General features: G+C 40.9%; 1 protein-coding gene across 2 annotated transcripts in view; it reads left to right on the forward strand.

Annotated features, from left to right (window-relative positions):
* Window positions 1–389: 389 nt before the first annotated feature.
* HSF2BP (heat shock transcription factor 2 binding protein) overlaps window positions 390–18202 on the forward strand; it is a gene marked incomplete at both ends in the record, with an annotated part of 31153 nt that continues 13340 nt past the window's right edge. Inside the window, 6 exons of one of the 2 annotated variants that reach the window (XM_080363998.1) lie at window positions 390–425; window positions 2765–2915; window positions 6472–6575; window positions 10643–10792; window positions 14403–14541; window positions 15778–15895. In XM_080363998.1, coding sequence (XP_080220124.1) covers window positions 390–425; window positions 2765–2915; window positions 6472–6575; window positions 10643–10792; window positions 14403–14541; window positions 15778–15895 — 698 coding nt within the window. The remainder of the gene's footprint in view (window positions 426–2764; window positions 2916–6471; window positions 6576–10642; window positions 10793–14402; window positions 14542–15777; window positions 15896–18202) is intronic. The other variant, XM_080363999.1, reaches the window with a different exon arrangement.

Genomic DNA, 18202 nt, shown 5'->3' on the forward strand with positions numbered 1-18202 from the left:
ATCGGTACCAACGGGGCAGAAGCGAGCGAGAGGAGGACCCGCCCGGGCCCCCTCGGGGCTCCCCCCACCCGCCCATAGCCCAGGACCCTATGTCACCCCCCCCGGGGCCGCCAGCCCCTGCCCCAGCTACACCGCAGCCGGGCCGCCCTCCAGCTCCCGCACAGCGCTGCCCGGCCATGGGCGCCGCCGAGCCCGTCCCCAGGCAGGCCCCGCTGCGCTGCGGCTGCTCCGGGCGGGACGGTCCCCGGCAGCATATCCCGCCCATCCCGTATCCCCCAGGCCCCGCCCATCCCGCCCGCGGAGGAGGCGGGGCTACTCAGGGGCGGGGTCAGTGACGCCAGAGGGGCGCCTTTCCCGCCACCACGAGGTTGGCGGCGGTAGCTGGCGCCATGCGGCGGCGCGCCGGCCTCGCGGGCGACGCGCAGGTAGCGCGCGCGGCCCGCCCGGCCCGGTGGGCGCGGGACTGATCGCGACAGCGCCCGGCCCGGGGTCGGGGTGTGGTGGGACCCCGCCGGCGTGGGGGGCTGGCTCCCCGGCGAAGGGGAAGAGGGGCCTGCGTGGCGGCCCTGAGGGAGCGATGGCGCAGTGGGTCTCGGCGTGGGGCCGGAGAGTGTCGGGCAGGGCAGGGCAGGGCAGGGCCGGGCCAGCGCTGGGGGCTGACTGTGTGGGGCACGCAGGAGGTCAGCACCTCGGGGGGGGTGAGGGCCCCTCCCCACTGTTGGGGGGAGCGCGGTGAGGGCTGTGTAGGGGAGTGCCAGAGACACCCCCCTCGCTGGGAGAGTGTAGAAAGGGCAGGTTGTGTTTTTCTGCTGGGTGTCGGAATTCTGCCTTGTTCAGCCCCCTGCCACGCGGGGAAGTGGGATTCAGTTCTTGCAGGTCCTGAGCCAGGGTGCATAACTGGAGTGACTTGGCTGTTGTGCAAGAGATCTGTGAGACTGAAGTCAAATTTCCTACATCCAGTCACCTGCCGTTACTGTAAAGGGCAGAAAACTGCTGTACTCTCTTGTCTATATTTGCCTTTAACATACCGTGGTAGCAGGGGGAGATATTGAGTAGCTGCTTAACCAGAGACAATAAAACTTGTCTCCTGGCAGCACAGTATCGCAAAGATCTATGTTTACAGTGGGAACTATAAATGAGAATTTTCTCCTTATTGTATGTTTCATATCTCAGCCCCAGTACTTCTGCAGTGTATTTTATTTGAATTCAGCTTCTGCTAGTGAGTAGAGCTGTTTCTATGCCTGTACAAAATTGTGCTCCATAATTTCGAGCAATACTGAATTGTTTCTCTGTCTTTCCTGTTTGCAGACATGCAGATGATTTTCCTTTGTAGAGTTCTGTTGCCATGTGTTTATTCCATACTTTCTTGAGACCTAAATGAATTGTATTTTCCTTGAATCATGTACTGTGGTGGTACTTGGCCATTCTAACTTTGCCACAAGCGCTTTCTAAACACAGCTTGGAGCATACAATTAAAGTTAAAAAAACTAAAATATTTTCTTCTGTACCTTTATTGCGGCTCTGATGCCTCTGAACCGGGAAAGCTGGAACTGGCCTGTTCTGGCCCTGTAACTGTCTGGGTTTGAAAGACAGATGGGAAAGAAAGAGAGTAGAAAGCAAAACTGAAAGTAAATTTTTAACCTAGGGAAGCAGAAAGAGAGAATTGTAGGAAATGGTTGGAAAGGACAGAAGTGCCAGGGTAGCATTGTTTGTACCACTGATAATGGCTTCCATTTGTCTTGTACAGCTGGACTCCAGTGGCAATGACATGTTTTGTATCTGTAGGAGATAGTTTCCTGTGTTGTTCTGTAGTACCCTTTTCCCCCATGGAATAAGATATGATACGTAAAGGATCATATTTTTTTCCTGCGCCATTCTCAATGCAGTGCAAAACAGTACTAAGATACGTTTTAATTTTGCTTTGTGAAAGCATATAAGATGATTAATGTTTTATTCAAATGTTGATAAACCTGTTTTATGTCTGTGTGTATATGGTGGCCTGTTTAAGATACAGCAGTGTGCATGTGTACATACACCAGAAACTGGAGTTTGGGAGGTTTTTTGTACAGTAATTTCTCTGTAATTTTAAAATAAATGCACATGCTCTTGGACTGTGGAAGTAAAGTTATTTTATAGCAATAGTTTGGCAGAAGAGGAAATTAGTAAACATATTTTTTGTCTTGATGCAGGATTAAATTACTTTTATGTGGCATTAGGTTGCAAACAGTTGCAAATATTTTTTACTCCTCACAAAAGATTAATTATTTTGAAAAAATACAATTTCCTTTAAAAGGGCTGTTGTCATTTAGCAAGGTGACTGAAGATCTTGCAAATATTTGAGTTAACTAAAAAAAACTGAGTTATGTTGTATATTCTACTACAGTCTTGAAACAATAGCTTGGCATATGCATAGCTGGTCACATTTTAAAATATGAATGTTATTTTTTACAGCATTCTGAGGTACACTGCACACATTTTAGGTGAAGAAACATATACATAGAGGTAATATGATTTGCTTTAAGCCAGTGTGGCAAAAATTAGATTAGAGTCAAAGGAGTCCATCTCAGAGACTTTCAGGTTTAGTTATTACTGGATATTTCTCTTTTACAAGGTTATGAATTTCTGAAATGATGTAATACAGAAGGATATCTTTGTCTGAGAGAAGAAGTTCAAGCAGAAAAGTACTGCAAGGCCAGAACAGTGTCTTTGGTTGGCTGTTGGTTTCTTTGTGGTGGTTTATTTATTGATTTATTTTTAATTTCAGAAGACTGAGGCCAAAGAGGAATTTGTTAAAGTTAGAAGGAGGGATTTGGAAAGGCTGACAACTGAGGTTATGCAATTGCGGGATTTCTTACCCAAAATACTGAATGGGGATATCCTGGCGACGTTCCAGAAACTGGATGCTGTTGAATCGAGTGAGTAGTACCATGTTAACAAGCTATTATAGTTTCTGCCAAATCTACTTAGAACCAACTGTCATGCCCCTATGAATAGTCATGAAGTTTGTGGAAATCTTCCAGATTAAACTATCATGTTCAATGTCTGCTTCAGTAAACTAATGTGTTTGTAATGAAGAAAATTACAAACTGTATTAGAAATAATTAGACATATCAAATTAATCTTCAAAACTATTTTACTGTGAGTAAAACCATGCTTAGTTCAGACAGTAAGGGAAGATGTATCAGGAAAAAAAGAGATTCCTCTTTGAAAACAGGTGGAAAGCATTCTGTTTTTTGAAGTGTCACTTTAGATGCACAGCAAAAAACCATGGTAAATAGCTGTGGATAAAAAATTAAAGGAACAGATAATATTGTTGTATTTAGCCAGTCTTGGTTTTTAGCTTGTATGCTTTTATTGCCATAAATATAATTTTAAAAAAAAGTTGAAGACTCTCTGTTATAAAGATCTTTTTACTGCTGTCTCCGAAATCCAGTTTTTCTGTGTTATGATTTTCTGTGCATTATTCATTCTACAATGTCATCACTCCCAACATGCCATCAGGACCAAAACTGAGTCTGCTTCATCCATAGTCTGTAGGTTACATCCAGCAGCACAATTCATCTGGTTTCCTAGGAATTGGTTTTGTCTGAAGAGACACGGGACAAGCACTGAGATGGATTACAGAGGGTATATCTCTTCTGGAATATCAAGCAATTAGTTGAAAATTAACTTGCAACCGCTAGGTAAGAAAGAGTAAGATAGAGCCTCAAGGCCTGTCTCTGATACCAAGTAACATATTGGGGCAGAGCTTCCAGTTGCTTCAGTGATCCACTCTTTGGAAAGAATCTCCCATGCCACCAAATCCTAACAGAGGTGAGAAGACTACAACCTTTCCTGCTGCTAGTTGAGATGTCATCCATGTCACAAGAAGTTATGTAGGATCTGGAAATGTTCTTTTTATGCCATGGCAAGGCATGAAGGACTGTTTCCTCCTCAGGAAGAGTGTTCGGCTCTGGGAATCTTAGAAAAATAGCTCCAACACATTTTTCAATATTATTACGCATATGTTTAGTGGAACTTTGTCCACGGCGGAAATGTAAAAAAGTTGTATTTAACATTGATCTAGCATTTGGATCAATAGAGTTGGAATTCTATGACTTGCTGGCATTCATCTTAATTGTACTCAGGTCTCCACCTCCCAGAGCTTTGAGGTTAGAACTCCTGTCCGGAAAAGCTCCTGGCTGTGCCAACAGCACGGATGAGAAGGAGGCACAGGATTTTAGTGTCAAGAGGGAAGGAACTTTCTTAGCAGGTGTTTGTGAGTTGCAGCTGGTGGGAGAACCTGATGGGTTTCCCTCTGTTTTGGCTCAGGACCATGATGTGCAGGAGTCAGCAGCACAGCCGCAGTCCTTAGTGTCACTGAGGTGTCTGCTGCTGTGTGTCATGAGGCTGTCCAATGTCAGGACTGGTGCGTGCAGCCTTGAGTTCTCTTCAGAGCAAAGGTGTGCACAGCCGGGAGAGTTGAACGGATGCAATGGGGGGAGCATCTAGAAATGAGACACACCTGGAACTAGATCTCTCTTTGTCAACTTCGGATATTACCCATATTTTCCCCTCTAGATTGGACCTAGGCATAGTTTCCTTTGTCATAGAACATAGTGATACCTTAGAGGAGGCTGAAGCATCATCTTTTTTTTTTTTCTGGAAGACTTCAAAAAAGTCCGGGTGGCATTGTATTAACACGTAGTAAATACTGTTTCCCTTTTCCTGGATCAGTTTTGGTTCCAGGACCTTTGAAGACTGCCAGCAAAGGATGGGGCATCTTTGTGTGTCTACTGGCTGTGCTGATACTGGATTCAGAGTGGATCCATCCTGTCAAAGGCTGGAAGTGATTCTTGTCACTTGGGAGAGCTTGTTTCTTTGCAGCGAGACAGATTTTCACTGGAGTTGGTTTCCACTGGATGTGTTACCTGGCAAGGATGAGCAGGTTCTTAGTCTGCCCTTGATAAGTAGAGTGTGCTCTACACTGGCTCAAGACATCTTTCTGTCAAGTACTTAGGATTAACATCCACATCGTAACCGGTCCATGGGACTGAATTTTCTTTACTTGACAGAAGGAAATTAAAGTTTCCTACTGCTGACATGAGTTATTAATCAAAAACTCAATCTATTGCCCCCTTCATTCTTTTCTTTTGGATTGCAGGGTGCAAATAACTCAGTGCTTTGAGTTGGCACATGTGTATTTCCTCGGAGAGGACTCTCGCTTTGTCTCTTTGGTTTCTGTCAAAAAGTCAGTGTTAGAATTGCAGAAGGGCTGAGTGGAAGTGAGTTCGGCCTCTTTAGAAAAGCTGTTCATGACTAGGATATCTTCTTCCATGCCTACTACTCAAAGCAACATATATGTATTTGAGATGATAACGTTTTGCCAATTAGGACCAAAAAAGAAGGAAATTTATTTCCCAGTGATATAGAATTACTAAGTAAAACACCAGCATCCAGGCTCTTTGGATAATAAAGACTGTGGTTTTTAAAATGATATTATTTTTCAATGATTGAATTTGATATGCTCTTTGATAAATTCATTCAAAAATATTGACTGTATGTAAGGGGAAGTCTTTGAAGTGTTTTAAGCCATAGAACATACCCTTATGTTCAAGTGTGTGGCTCTTGAAGTGGGGTAAAACTTGTTTTTTAAGCTAACCAAAATCACAGTAGATGCTGTTTGGACGTTACTTTTTGGAATGTGTTTCCTTTTTTCAACATAAATACTAAGCATCTAGAACTGTGGTTTTTAAAGTAAAATACAATATGCAACAGTTGTTAAAAATATCCTTTAATGTGAATTCTTTAAAACAGATATAATGATCGTGAAACATAATACTTTAAACTTGGTTTCTATTCAGTAATATAAAGCGTCTAAATTGGAATATAGTTCTGATAACATCAAAGATTAATTTTTTAAGGGAATTGTAGAATTTGCTTGTCAGTGACATAATGTTTAAGTAGTTCATAATGTCTTATTTTATAAACATTAATTTAAAATGTTTGGAGTAGTTGCATTTCATTCTTACTTTTAATATAATTTGTATATTAAAACACTCACTTTTGACTGATCTTGGTATTCTTTTTCTTCGTTTTTCACTATGCTCACTGAATTTCAAAGATACTAGACATGAAAACCACCATGAAAACCAAAAAAAAGTATAAAATTGAGTAAATTTTAAAAAATCCCTGAGGAGTCAAAACTCAGTTCCAGAATGGTGTCTTATAGGAACACAGTATTGAACAGCCAGATATGATTCTTTCAGTCTTTCCATGTTTTAAATCAGAAACATCATGTGCGTTTAGTTTCTTCTAAGAACTATTGAAATGTGACAAATTGTGATACACCAGTTTAGCCACGAGGAGGTGATCTGACACAAGCAAATAGTTAAAGCACCTCCTTAAAGTTGCTCTGGGACTCTTTTTTCTTTAGTGCAAGCCAGTTGGTCATAACTTATTACTTTGTTTATCCAATTTGTCCTATCACAGACATGGAGAAAAAGGAGGAGGAAATAGAGCAGCTGAAAATGGATTGTGAACACTTCAGAGCCCGTCTGGAAACAGCCCAGGCAGATTGCATGAGGGAGAAGAAGGTAGATTTGCTGTCAGAATATTTGTACCCATATGCTTGAGTTTTAATAACAGAAGAAGTAATGATCAGTCTTTCATGTTCGTGTCATAAAATACAGCTTCAGCCTGGAAAACAATCTGAGATTTCTATTTATATAGTCAAGCGATGAGTAGGTTACTTACCTATAAGTTCATGACTGATGTTTTTTTTTTCTCCCGTGATATTTCTAGAGCAAATGAGTGGATATTATAACTAGACAAAATATAATATGGCGCAGTACCAAAAAGTATTCAATGTGTACAAAGGTACCAACCGACAATCGGTCTCCCACTTAGGTGCATAACTCTTGCGTAAATACATAGGTCTCTCTTAACTTCCATATAGTGTGAGGTGTGATTGTATGGGGTTGCGTTACGGGCTTCTTGGTAGGGTTTGTTTTTGTCTCTATGAAGTTAAAAATCAACCATTAGCATTTTGTTTATATTAACGTGTTGAAATAAAACGTTGGGTATTCAGGGAGACTGTGGTGTAGCTGGCATCAAAAGTTCCTTCACAGAATCAGTTCTTTAGAGTTTCGTTAAGTATTAATGTGTTTTCAAAGAGGACCATAATGTAAGCAACACAATGTACGAAATGAAAACAGCCTCTCTTTTGGCTTGCTGTAAGCCGTGTGCCTTTGTTTAGTTTTAATAGTCTTTCTCAATGCACCTATTGATCCAATTGCCATGTACTGTGAGTTAAATAACAATTACAGGACTCCTTTTGCTCTGTCAATATTGCATTTAGTGATTATGAGAGGGGAGATTCTTAACAATGAAGGAATAGCAAAGGCTGTGGCTTCTCTGACTGTAGGTCTTCTGTGAATCTCTTGAGGTTCAAATGGGATCACACAAGGCCAATGGCTTAATTTTTGAGAGGTGTGAAAATCGGTTGTGATTGTTTGCTGCAGAAGTTCATTTCCTTGGAGCTAATAGCAATATCTACAGTAGTCAGCAGAAGCTTTGTTGGGGTTCTGCAGTTAGCATCTGCTAGCCTTGGGATTGCACAAAGACCGATGAATATCCAGAAATTATTTCATTTTTGAAAAGGAATAAGTGAAGAGTTCAGTCATGCAGTTTTAGGACGTATCTGCGTAGACAAGTCATTCTGGAATGCAGTTTGGTATGGATATAAAGTATGATGGAATAGTTGTCTATCTGGATATTTCTTACCTCAAAATAAGTATCTTCTGAGACATCTATTGCAGTTCAGCAGTAGATACTCAATTAGCTTTGCCTTGCACCCAGGTCCTTAGTTGTATAAGCATCCAGGATGAAATCTCTAAGATTTAATGTTGCTGCTTTGCGCATTAATGAAGCAGGTCCCACTCTTTATGTTAATATTACAAAATAAATGGCAAGTGGTTTAGGTTTGTGATTTCTTTTGGATGAAACTTTCAGCTAAAGTATGGATAGTTTACGAAGAATAATCTTGGTGTTCTTGACCAAAACTCTTCTCTTCATACCTTTGCTGCTGTGTAGTATACACTCCTTATCTAAATGGCTCCTGTTATATGCCACAAAGGTGTATTTGAGTGGATTATGCTTATGCACATTGTGAAATCCTGTAGCTTGTTCAGGATAAAATAAGATGGTGTATGTATACATATGATTTTAATTTTTTTATATATATATATTTTTATTTTCTCCTGTTAATCACTTTGCATGGTGTTTTTCATTTGGTTGCTGTTCTGCTGTGGACATCCTTGTGTATATTTTCTACATATTTATCTTCTGAAGGAAAAGGAAGTGGTTCACTGGAGCAAACATAAAATAAATGCATTTTCTAGTTGAGCAGTGTCCTTTTCTTAGGAGATCATACATCAACGTTTTGCATTCCAAAATTCCTGTGCAGCACTGTATCACTGATTAGGGATTTGCTGTGCTTTCTGAACCTGAGCAAAACTTGAAGTGCACATGTTATTCTTGGCTAATGTCTTCTTTGACTGTCTTTTCATAGTTATGTACTTAGGCACTGCTGTATTCTTGTGCCTTGACCCTTTCCTGAAGATGGTGGTGTTGCACAGCACAGTGATGGTTTCGTGATGTGAACTCTCAGGAGAGATGCTTCCAGCTGGGTTATTTGCTTTTGCAGGCTCTGTTCATTTTCCTGGCTCTTGAATGTACTACTTTGTTTTCCTTGCTTTGTACCTTTGTTCTGATGCTGCTTTTGATGTATTAAAAATTCTGACGTTTCTTGTGCTAGCTTTGTGTCCTTGTTGGGCAATCTAGCTTTGGTATTAGAGAGTTTTATGTCTTACTATTCAGTATTAGCATCCAAATGCAAATAAAATGTTTTAAAAGATACATTTTCTAAGACAAGGACAGTGCAGAAAAGAAAGGCAGGGACAATTAAGGATCGGACAGGAGGATGCCTGTGGATATTTTGTTGATGCATACAGTGGCAGAAAAGCCAATAGGTCTGGCCGTGAGTTATGTAAAAAATAAAATTTTGATAACTTGCTTGAAAACGATCAAAGTATTAAGAAGTAAGAGACTTTTCCTGGGACTTCAGTGCCTAGGGAATCATCAGCAAGTGTCAGTCTTTTGCATATATCAAACTATAAGCTGAAAGAGACTCCAGAGAGTAAATATACACAGAAATCTGCTTGATAAATTTGAACTTTACAAATGCTAAGCTGTGTGTTCCATTAGCAGCATGATAAAACAATGCAAATCAGGCTGTCGGGTGTGATACAGGAGGCTAGGCAGGTAACTGATAACAGAGTACAAGCAGCTTTATACTGGTTGGTATCATATGAAATAAATTTTCAGTTGAGTTTACATTTCTGTTCTTTCCAAACCCTCAGCATGAAAGACTGAGGTGAACTCTTAAAGTGACAAGACACCTATTTCAAAATCTTCATGGGAATACACGGTTGAAAGTTTTTGTTCTGTTTACTTGCTTTCAAAATTGATGTACAAAATGTTCATTCTCATTTCCGCAGACTGCATGCCGATAGCTAAACACACAGGGGAGGCTGGGCTGAGGACAGTGCTTTCTGCGGGGAAAGCAAGATCCTTCTGTTCTTTTGACATCATGTGATCTGTGATTCTCTCTCTCTTTTAATACTTGATTTAGCATCAGTTTTCTTGATTGGCCTTGGTCTTTCCCTGCAGCACTAATACCACCCCCCAGAGTTAGCAGGGAGCCCACAGCCACCCTGAGAGAACACAGACCATGGTATCCCTGCCTTCATCTCGCTGTCTGCAGGAGCTCTAAGCTGAGAAGCGCAGCAGCTTCACTACCCCTGGGGCTTGGGGTAGGAAGCTGGTGAGACCGAGAGTTGTACCTAATCTCATGGTATTCTTCTGGCCAATTTCCCACGTGATTGGGAAAAAAAGTACCGCCAAATTGAAATTGTGTCCTGTCATGCAGGATTGCTCAGTTCTCTCTTTATGCTTGCGGTAAGGACTGCTGAGCAGCTCACTTAGGTGATGGATGCACAATGGTGCCTGTGCTTTCTTAGTATGCAAGGTCCTCCAAATTTCAAACCTGAGGTGTGTTTTCTTGGGGACTCTGTATTACTTTGCCACTGTTAATCAGGAAAATGCCAATAGAAAAGGGCTGGAAGAGACAACAGTGTTTATCCTAGATATCCCGCAACTCTGCCATGTTGGCCAAGGCAGAAGTTTATTCTGAAAAATGAAACAACCCTTTCTTCCTGCAAGATGTTTCCAGTATCTTTTGTAAGGTGTCTGGAAAGGCTGATCTCTCTGATGCTGAAATCCCTTCTCTCCCAGAGACGTGTAGCTATTTGCTTAGGAGGAGTGGAGTCTCCTATCAGACTTCTGTAGGTGCCACTCAGTCTCGGTGGGTCACTTGGCCTGACCTCGTGGACAGGCTTCTGGTTACTGTCAGCCTCCACGATGTTCTCACTGCTTAGATATCACTCAAGAAAGAAGGTGTGTATCTGCAACTGCTGTGAGTTTGCAGCCCCTCACTCCATTTCATATATGGCCACGGTGATCTTTCTTGTTCTGTCCCTTAACCTACAAGCTTGTTTTGCCTGACATGAAGTGTAACCAAAATTTCCTTGTGCTATTCTAGGAGAAACTAGACCTCCGCCAGCAGCTGAATGAGGCCAAGCAGCAGCTCCTGCAGCAAGCGGAGTATTGCACAGAAATGGGTGCAGCGGTGTGCACGTTGCTGTGGGGTGTCTCTAGCAACGAGGAAGCTGTTAAAACCCTTCTAGGAGGAGTAAGTATGGCAGGTGAATACTTACTGATAGCAATGCTGTTAGGTCTTAAAAATAAGGACCTTGCTCCGTAACACGCTTTAATATAAGGACATATTTCAGAATCTCATTGGGTTGTGAAAACGTTTTTGAATTGTTTATTCTTTGAGACCCATCCATTCTCATTTAAGAACTGTTGGAACTATAAAGTATTACGAAGCAGGCTGGGAATAAATGCAGTAATTAATTCTTATGTTACCAAGCAAGGATTATCTGTTTTCCACCACACAGTCAAAGTAGAACCAAGGCTACAGCTAGCACAATGTAAATATCTTTGCAAGCTAACAGAAGAAGAAAATAATTCTTGGACACATGCAGCAGTTCCCATGCCCGTAGAAAGATTGGAAGAGCTATTTCCATGGAAGGAAGACATACCCAGTGATCCTCCACTTCTTTAAATCTTTGTCCTGCCTGAATACTTGCATGACTTCTGGAAATTTATAGAGCCTAGCTGCTAGTGAATCTTATTAAATCTTCAATGCTAAATGTGGACAGGTAGATTAAAAAACAAAACAAAATCAATACCAAACAAAAAAACCAAAACCAACACTTAATGACAGTAGTAATATTACAACTAACACAGTTTCACTGCAGAGTGCAGCTGATGAAATTAGAAGGGATCAGAGAAAAAGGCCTGATTGGTTTTCCAATCTTGTCACAGCCAACATAAGAAGGAATTGTTGCATTTAGTCTGAGTAAACTGATGCCACAGTTTCTTCTGGCTTGATTTTTTTTCAGCAGCGTGATGAACAGCTGAGTAAATAGGATTAGTTAATTGTAGTAAGCAGTAAACTAGTGTCCTTGTAAGAGGTTTTCCAGTTTGGGTGCACCAAAATACAATTATAACTTTACATTGGACGTTAGAAAGCTGTACTGTGATACCTTTTGGTGATGAGCTGTGATGATGATAGATCCAAGCAGCAGCAGTTACAGAACCCCCATGTAGCAACAAAACCAGTGTAAAAATACATTCTGTATTTTCAGAACAGTTTATAACTGTAAGAGTCAACAATATTTAGTGACTAGCCATTGTTTTTTGACTTATGAAACAGTACTGAAGTGGTGTGTTTCCCACAAACAGAATGCTAGCAGTGATGAAAATGACTCTATTTCTACAAGGTGAGAGTAAAATTAGTAGAAGCCTTATTGAAAGCAGTCTTTAGTATCCAAGTTAAGTAGAATTAGATAAAAACAAAACTGTTAGCTGATGGTTTGTATAAGGCTAAAAAGCCCAACTTTGAAGATGCAATACTTTTGTATCTAGATTTGATTGAAATGCAAAATACTTCTACTATAGTCATTCCCATCAATCATCAGAGCCCATTGAACTGCTACACTTCTGGTGAGCGTCATCACAAAGTTTTTGGGCATCATTTTCTTGTGATGGTGCACTTAACATGATAAGGGTTTGCAACAAGATTACTAGGAAAAACATAAACAACTTGTATGGCATTGCATCAAACACAGATAACAAATGGCAGTGAGTCAGGTTATTAAAAGACGGTGGAGGTTTGTCATACCAAGTTTTTGGCTTGGTTATTTTTTGGACAAGTTGTACAGCTTGTAGCATCTTCCCCCCTTCCCTGAGAAGGTGCTATGGACTATACAAACGAGAACATCCAGAGCACTTTGAAACTGTTTCTCATATTTAAGCATGTGGAGAGGCTGACGTCAATTCAAAATCTTTTCATGCATTAGGGCACAGTGCTGAAGCTTTTTCAGTCTTTGCACAGATACAGAAGTAGGTCTGTTGTACAGTTCTGTAATGCAGATTGGCTGATATCATGCCTGGGACGAATATACCGTTTGTGTCCAAACAGGTTGGGAAAGTCGAAACTTGAACAGCAGATTTGAAATGTAACACAAGTAGTTTTTGAGGCACAGGGGGAGAGGTGCCTACTGGTTCTGCCTGTGTGTAACATTTCTAGAGAGAACTTGAAGAAACATTCAGAGAAGCAGCCTGAGAGAGTGTTTTCAAGAAGGCCTACCTGGATGTGACAAAAAAGAAGTCAGTTAATTCCCATGAGATTGTTTTAGATGTCTTTCAAAAAAAATTCAACCAGGTATCCACGTGACAGGGCTCTCACATGGAAATGCAAACTGATAGATTTCAGAAGGACATCAAGGCTTGCTTCAACTTGAGAAATTTTGGATCCTACAAGATGGTCTGCTACTTCAGTTATCTGCTATGATGACAAACGGCTTTATACTTCATAGCAGCAATTTTGCATGTTAACTGATGTTTCACACAGGAGTTACTGGGACAGCAAAGGGTTCATTGCACCATTTGAGCTCAAGCACCTTAATGGCTGCTCTCAGAACTGTCCTTATCTCTGTGTTTTTGGGTGAGACATTCTTCAGTCCCATGAAAATACTGTCAAGCTAATAAGAGACTGCACAGAGTACATAATGTTTGCTATTTATAAACCTGGTTGGTCTAACTGTTCCAGATCCTCAAATGTCACTACTGGTTAATTAATGGCCATTTCTAAAAGGTTCAGCAGAGAGCACACCAGTGGCACTTCAAGAGATGGACACATAGAAGACTTTGGCTGTTTTCTGTGCAATGTACCAACTGCTTGCTTTGCTTAGTACTTAATCTTATGTTCCCATGTAAATACATATTTTCACAATAACTTATGCTAATCTGCTATAGTAGGCTCTCTTCATTTTTTCTCATGGCCTCTGCTTCTTGAACTATAGTCACTGCTTATGCTAAAATTTCCATCTTTGAGGTGTGGTGTCCATACAAGTATATAAAGTACATCCAGCACATGCAGAAGTGTACTTTTTTTCCATTCTCTTTTCCCACGGTGTCCTCATTCCTGTTATTCTGGGACCACAATATCATTTGTGAAGATAGTGAGTATTGGCTGATCCTGATATTTACGTTTTCTTGCTGGAGTCACCCCCTCAGGAAGTGTACATCTTTGATAGGGTGAATGTACAATAGTGGAGGAATAAATAAATGTTACCAGTAGCTTTTCACATATTGTCAAAGCAGTACTTTTGACAAAATATTAGAATTGCCAGTCACTTTGCAAAATGAATACAAGTTCAGGCATTTCTTGGGCTGTCCCATTGGGTCACTGCCAGGAATGACTAAATGTTTCAGCTGCTTCATTAAACAATTGGCGGCATTATTAAAGACACTGGGAAACCTGGCATTATGGGCTCTCTGCTACGGTATTTTTGTTATAAAAAAACCAGCATACTTTGTGGGAAATAGCGTTACATCAATGTTTTACAGATCAGAATTACTAATAAACAGAAACAGTTTTCTCCATCCTTTGTGGGCTCTGTCTATACCTCTGACCAGGCTCTTTCACCTGCCCTGAGCTTTGTACCAGGTGGCTGGTTCTTCAACCAAGATACCCCAAATGGAGTGGTGTTTGTTTTCTGGTTTTGTGTTGTGGTGGGGGTTTTTGTGTGTGTGTTTTGTGGTTTTTAAAGTTTTTTTTCTTTAGAGTGACTGTATGTTTTAATAATTTTGCAACTGCCCAGTTTTACTGTAGCTTCTAATAACCATAGTTGCTGTAGTGTGTATAATATTCTTTTTCTCCACACTTGCAGAGTAAAGCAGTAAAGTTTTTCACAATCACTGCACAGACCATGGAGAGCTTTGTGAAGTCACTAAGTGAAGACATGAAACAGCAGGATTTGGATTCTGATGAAAATCAGTTTGTATTAGCTTTGGCAGGGATTGTAACAAGTAAGTTAATGTTATCTCTCAGAAGAGGGGGGTAGGAGGTGTTCAGTTTCTGCCTGAGGAGGAATCAGAACGGTGAAACAAAGTCTTGCTTTACTGAAGCTGATCTAAATTTTGCCAGTGAATTTTATGTTCCCAAGATGTCTGTCTTTGTCTCTGTAATTTGAGAAAGACAGCTGCTGAAACTCAAGTGTGTTAAAGAATACGGTCAGTTTAATGATGTAGAAGGTACCAGTCTAATCATCCTAGTTACACCATAAAGTAGTGTTACTCTAGAAAGCTATATTAAAAGAACACCGAGGAGGTCGTGAAGCACCAAGTATTCAGAAGTTAGAAAACGTCAGAGCAGAAGTTCTCAGTGCAGTCTTAGCCCAGCATGCACAAACGTTGCCATAACAGTAATTATGTGCTGTGTCCATAGTACCTCTCCTTATTCTAAGGATTCCAAAAGGCATCATGATGTACCTGCAGAGGAGAGAGAACATGCAGCTGCATGGAAATGGAAGAACCTTGTCATTCAGCAGATCCCCATACTTAGCTGAATGGGAGGCCAGGGAGCCAAGTTCTGTCCTGAGTTGCATACACCACGCTTCGCATGTTTGGAGGAGGCTTGGCCAGGTGCTCAGTACAAAGGAACTTGGGTTGCTGGAAAAAACCTCCTGCCCATAAAGATGCCCTAAAGCGTGGGGCAAGTGTAAGGGAAAACATTAAAGCGAAGGCTGCTCTGGAGTAGTAGTCTGTGGAAGTGTTTTTTTTGCCTTTTGGTTTGTGCATGAATAATGCAGCACTTGCAGAGAGGTAGGAAATGAACTTTTGAGTAGAGGTCCTTGAGAGTTTTGGTTCTGTAATGTGCCAGGTATATTGGATTGAGTGATTGTAAAACAATCTGCAGTCTTGTTTCTTTAAAGTGGGACTTCTAATGGGGGTCAACTTTGCTTCAGTCCCACATTATTTGTGGATCAATTCAGACTTCTGTTTCATAATTCACTGTGTTGTTACTATCAGGATCCTGGCCGCGCTGAATAAATATTTCAATTATCGAAGTAGAATTATGAAGGAGTTTTACCGGGATAATTTGCTGCTTCAGTATTTGCTATATAGCTTAATATAGTTCGAAGTTTATATAGATGCCGTGGTTCATTCTTGACAGCTGACGTATCTTTTTAGTGATCCTGATTGTTAGCATAAACTTTTGTTTTAAACGAGATTTTCATGGTGATGTTTTATGTTCTCTCACAGATGTGGCAGCACTGGCATGTGGCCGTGAGTTCTTGGTTAGTTCAAGTCGTGAATTACTGGACACCATGATGCACTTACTGGGAGACATGAAGCCGGGGCTCTGTACCAAATTCAAAGTGTATGACAACTTTATTCTCTTTTTTTCCTTTCAAATGAAATGCATTATCTTGCAGTGTAGGTCACAGTGATGAGAGCAGTTTTCCCACTCCCCCATTATTTCCTTTTCTGTAGAGGAAATACAATTTTTGGAAATTCTTTTCACAGTAGCATTCTTTGCAGATATACCAGCCTTGGCGACAACGCTAGCTTCATACAGGTTTTGCGTCTCTTTGGAAGTCTCTTAAGCACCATAATGCTGTAGAGATGAGCAGGGATGCACTCCTTTACCTTAGGAAGGTATCGTGAGTTGAGAGTCAGATAAAGAAGGTGTGAGGTCAAGTTTTAAAACAGGATGTGGAAAATGTGGACTCATATTTATGCACTTCCAGGATGAAGACTGTGAAATGCTACATCTGCTTAGGGAAGAAATTAGTTATTTTTCTGTGAAGAGCAAAAGTTAAAATAGTTTATGTTGCTAGTAGCCAGAAGCACCATGCAGTTAAGTTTGTAAAAGGTAATGCCTATAAAGGGACATTATGATACAGCATTGTAAAGAAAAGGCTATGTTGCAGAGTTCAGATGCTGCAAAAGTGGTACTTTCCAGGTGATAGAGAGATTAAATAAACTGTCATCTTTGCCTTTTTCTCAGAGCTGTTACAAGCTGAGGGTATATGGCCTTGACTGAGCAAATTACTGTGACCTAATGAATACTTGCTTATCCGCTAAGCTGTGGGCAGTTGTCCCGTACACCTGGTTAATTTGTTCACACTGGGCTGTGTTGGTTTTTTTTTTTCATAAATGGGACACACATACACACACACACACACAAAAGAATTCATACCCAAGGCAGCTGTCACAGCTCAGCTGACAAACAGCAACCCCATCAGCCACAGTAGCTTGACTGTGTCCACGCACACATTTAGGCAGGTTGTACGTGACAGGCCTGAAATCAGGCTCAGTCTTAACTTTGGATAGGTTTTATCTTGCCTTACCTCAGCTATCAGAAAGTGATATGTTGAGTATTTGTGAACTGTCTGGGCTCCTCCCCACAGTTGGTGTAAGGAGGTGGTGCTGGCAGGTGGTCGCTCCCCCCAGTGCTAGGGGGAGCGAGTTGCCCTCCAGAGGTGCTTGACTTTCCCCATTGGGTAACCAGGGGGAAGCTGAACAGCCTGTGCTGTAGGTAGTGGTCAGATACTTTAATGTCAGTCATTTACTGTGTTTCCCAAGTGTTGGGCTTGAAGGTCAGTGCTAGAAACAGGGTAGTTAACTCTTGTAGCGGTGGGAATGTTTTTTGTAAAGCCCCAGCTGAAGGATTTGTATGAGAATTTCAAGAAAAAAAAGGCAATTTGTGCCTTCATGTATATAGCAAACAAACCGAATGCAAAAAGGACCTATACTGTTTCAAAATCTGTACAGAAAAAAAGATAACAAGAGGAGACTTTATTTTGAGAGGAGGAGGGAGAGGAAAGTGTTCCTAAACACACACACACAGACACACACTCTGAATTTCAAGAAGATGTGTGCCTGTGGGTCCAGATAGATTATTTTTGATAATTTCAGGTTGTATTGATGTAATTGGACAGTGTAATTGGATTTCAAGGCCTTCCTTTTGAACTGATGTTTTGGGTGTTTTTTTAATTATATTTAAAAATCTGTCTGCTTTGCAGAAGAATTACACATGGTGTTATTATAAACTTGGCTGCCATACAGCAATACTGATAAAATATACATAAAACAATCCCGTTAAGTGGCTAGGGGTTCAATAGGGGCTGGCCTCTTAAGCTAACAAATTGAGTGAAGCCTAAAAAAGAGGTTGCTTGAGGTATTTGATAAATGACAAACATTAAGTGTATGTCATAATAACTTGAATTCAGTGCAGTGATAATGTTTTCCAATAATCTTTCTTTGAACTTGCCATTTGATAAAAAAAGTGCTGTATTATGACATTAGAGCAAATGCCACAGAGGAGATTCTTTCATGGCCTGGTCATGGAACGAGGGATCTTAATTTGCTCAAATGTTTTAGTGCAAAATGTTTCCCCTGTGTTTGTCTTTCTTGTCTGTGGTCAGGTTTCCGTTTTGTCTATGAGCACCCTATGCGTCTTGTCTGTGTTCAGTTCTTAAACCCCACTTCTAACACTAGATCTCTTTCCTGTCCTTTTTGGGGATTTTCCACTCTCCCAGCCCAGAAACCCCCAGGGTTCTCTGCAGTTAAGGCTTCTTAGCTGCTTATTAATCTTAAATAATCAACATTTTCATAAGCAGATGTATCAGAAACTCCCTTTTCTCCCTACCAAAAGGAACATAAGGCAGTACAAAATGACAGA

This window comes from Nesoenas mayeri (genome assembly GCF_963082525.1).
Source record: "Nesoenas mayeri genome assembly, chromosome: 1".
NCBI classification, from domain to species: domain Eukaryota; kingdom Metazoa; phylum Chordata; class Aves; order Columbiformes; family Columbidae; genus Nesoenas; species Nesoenas mayeri.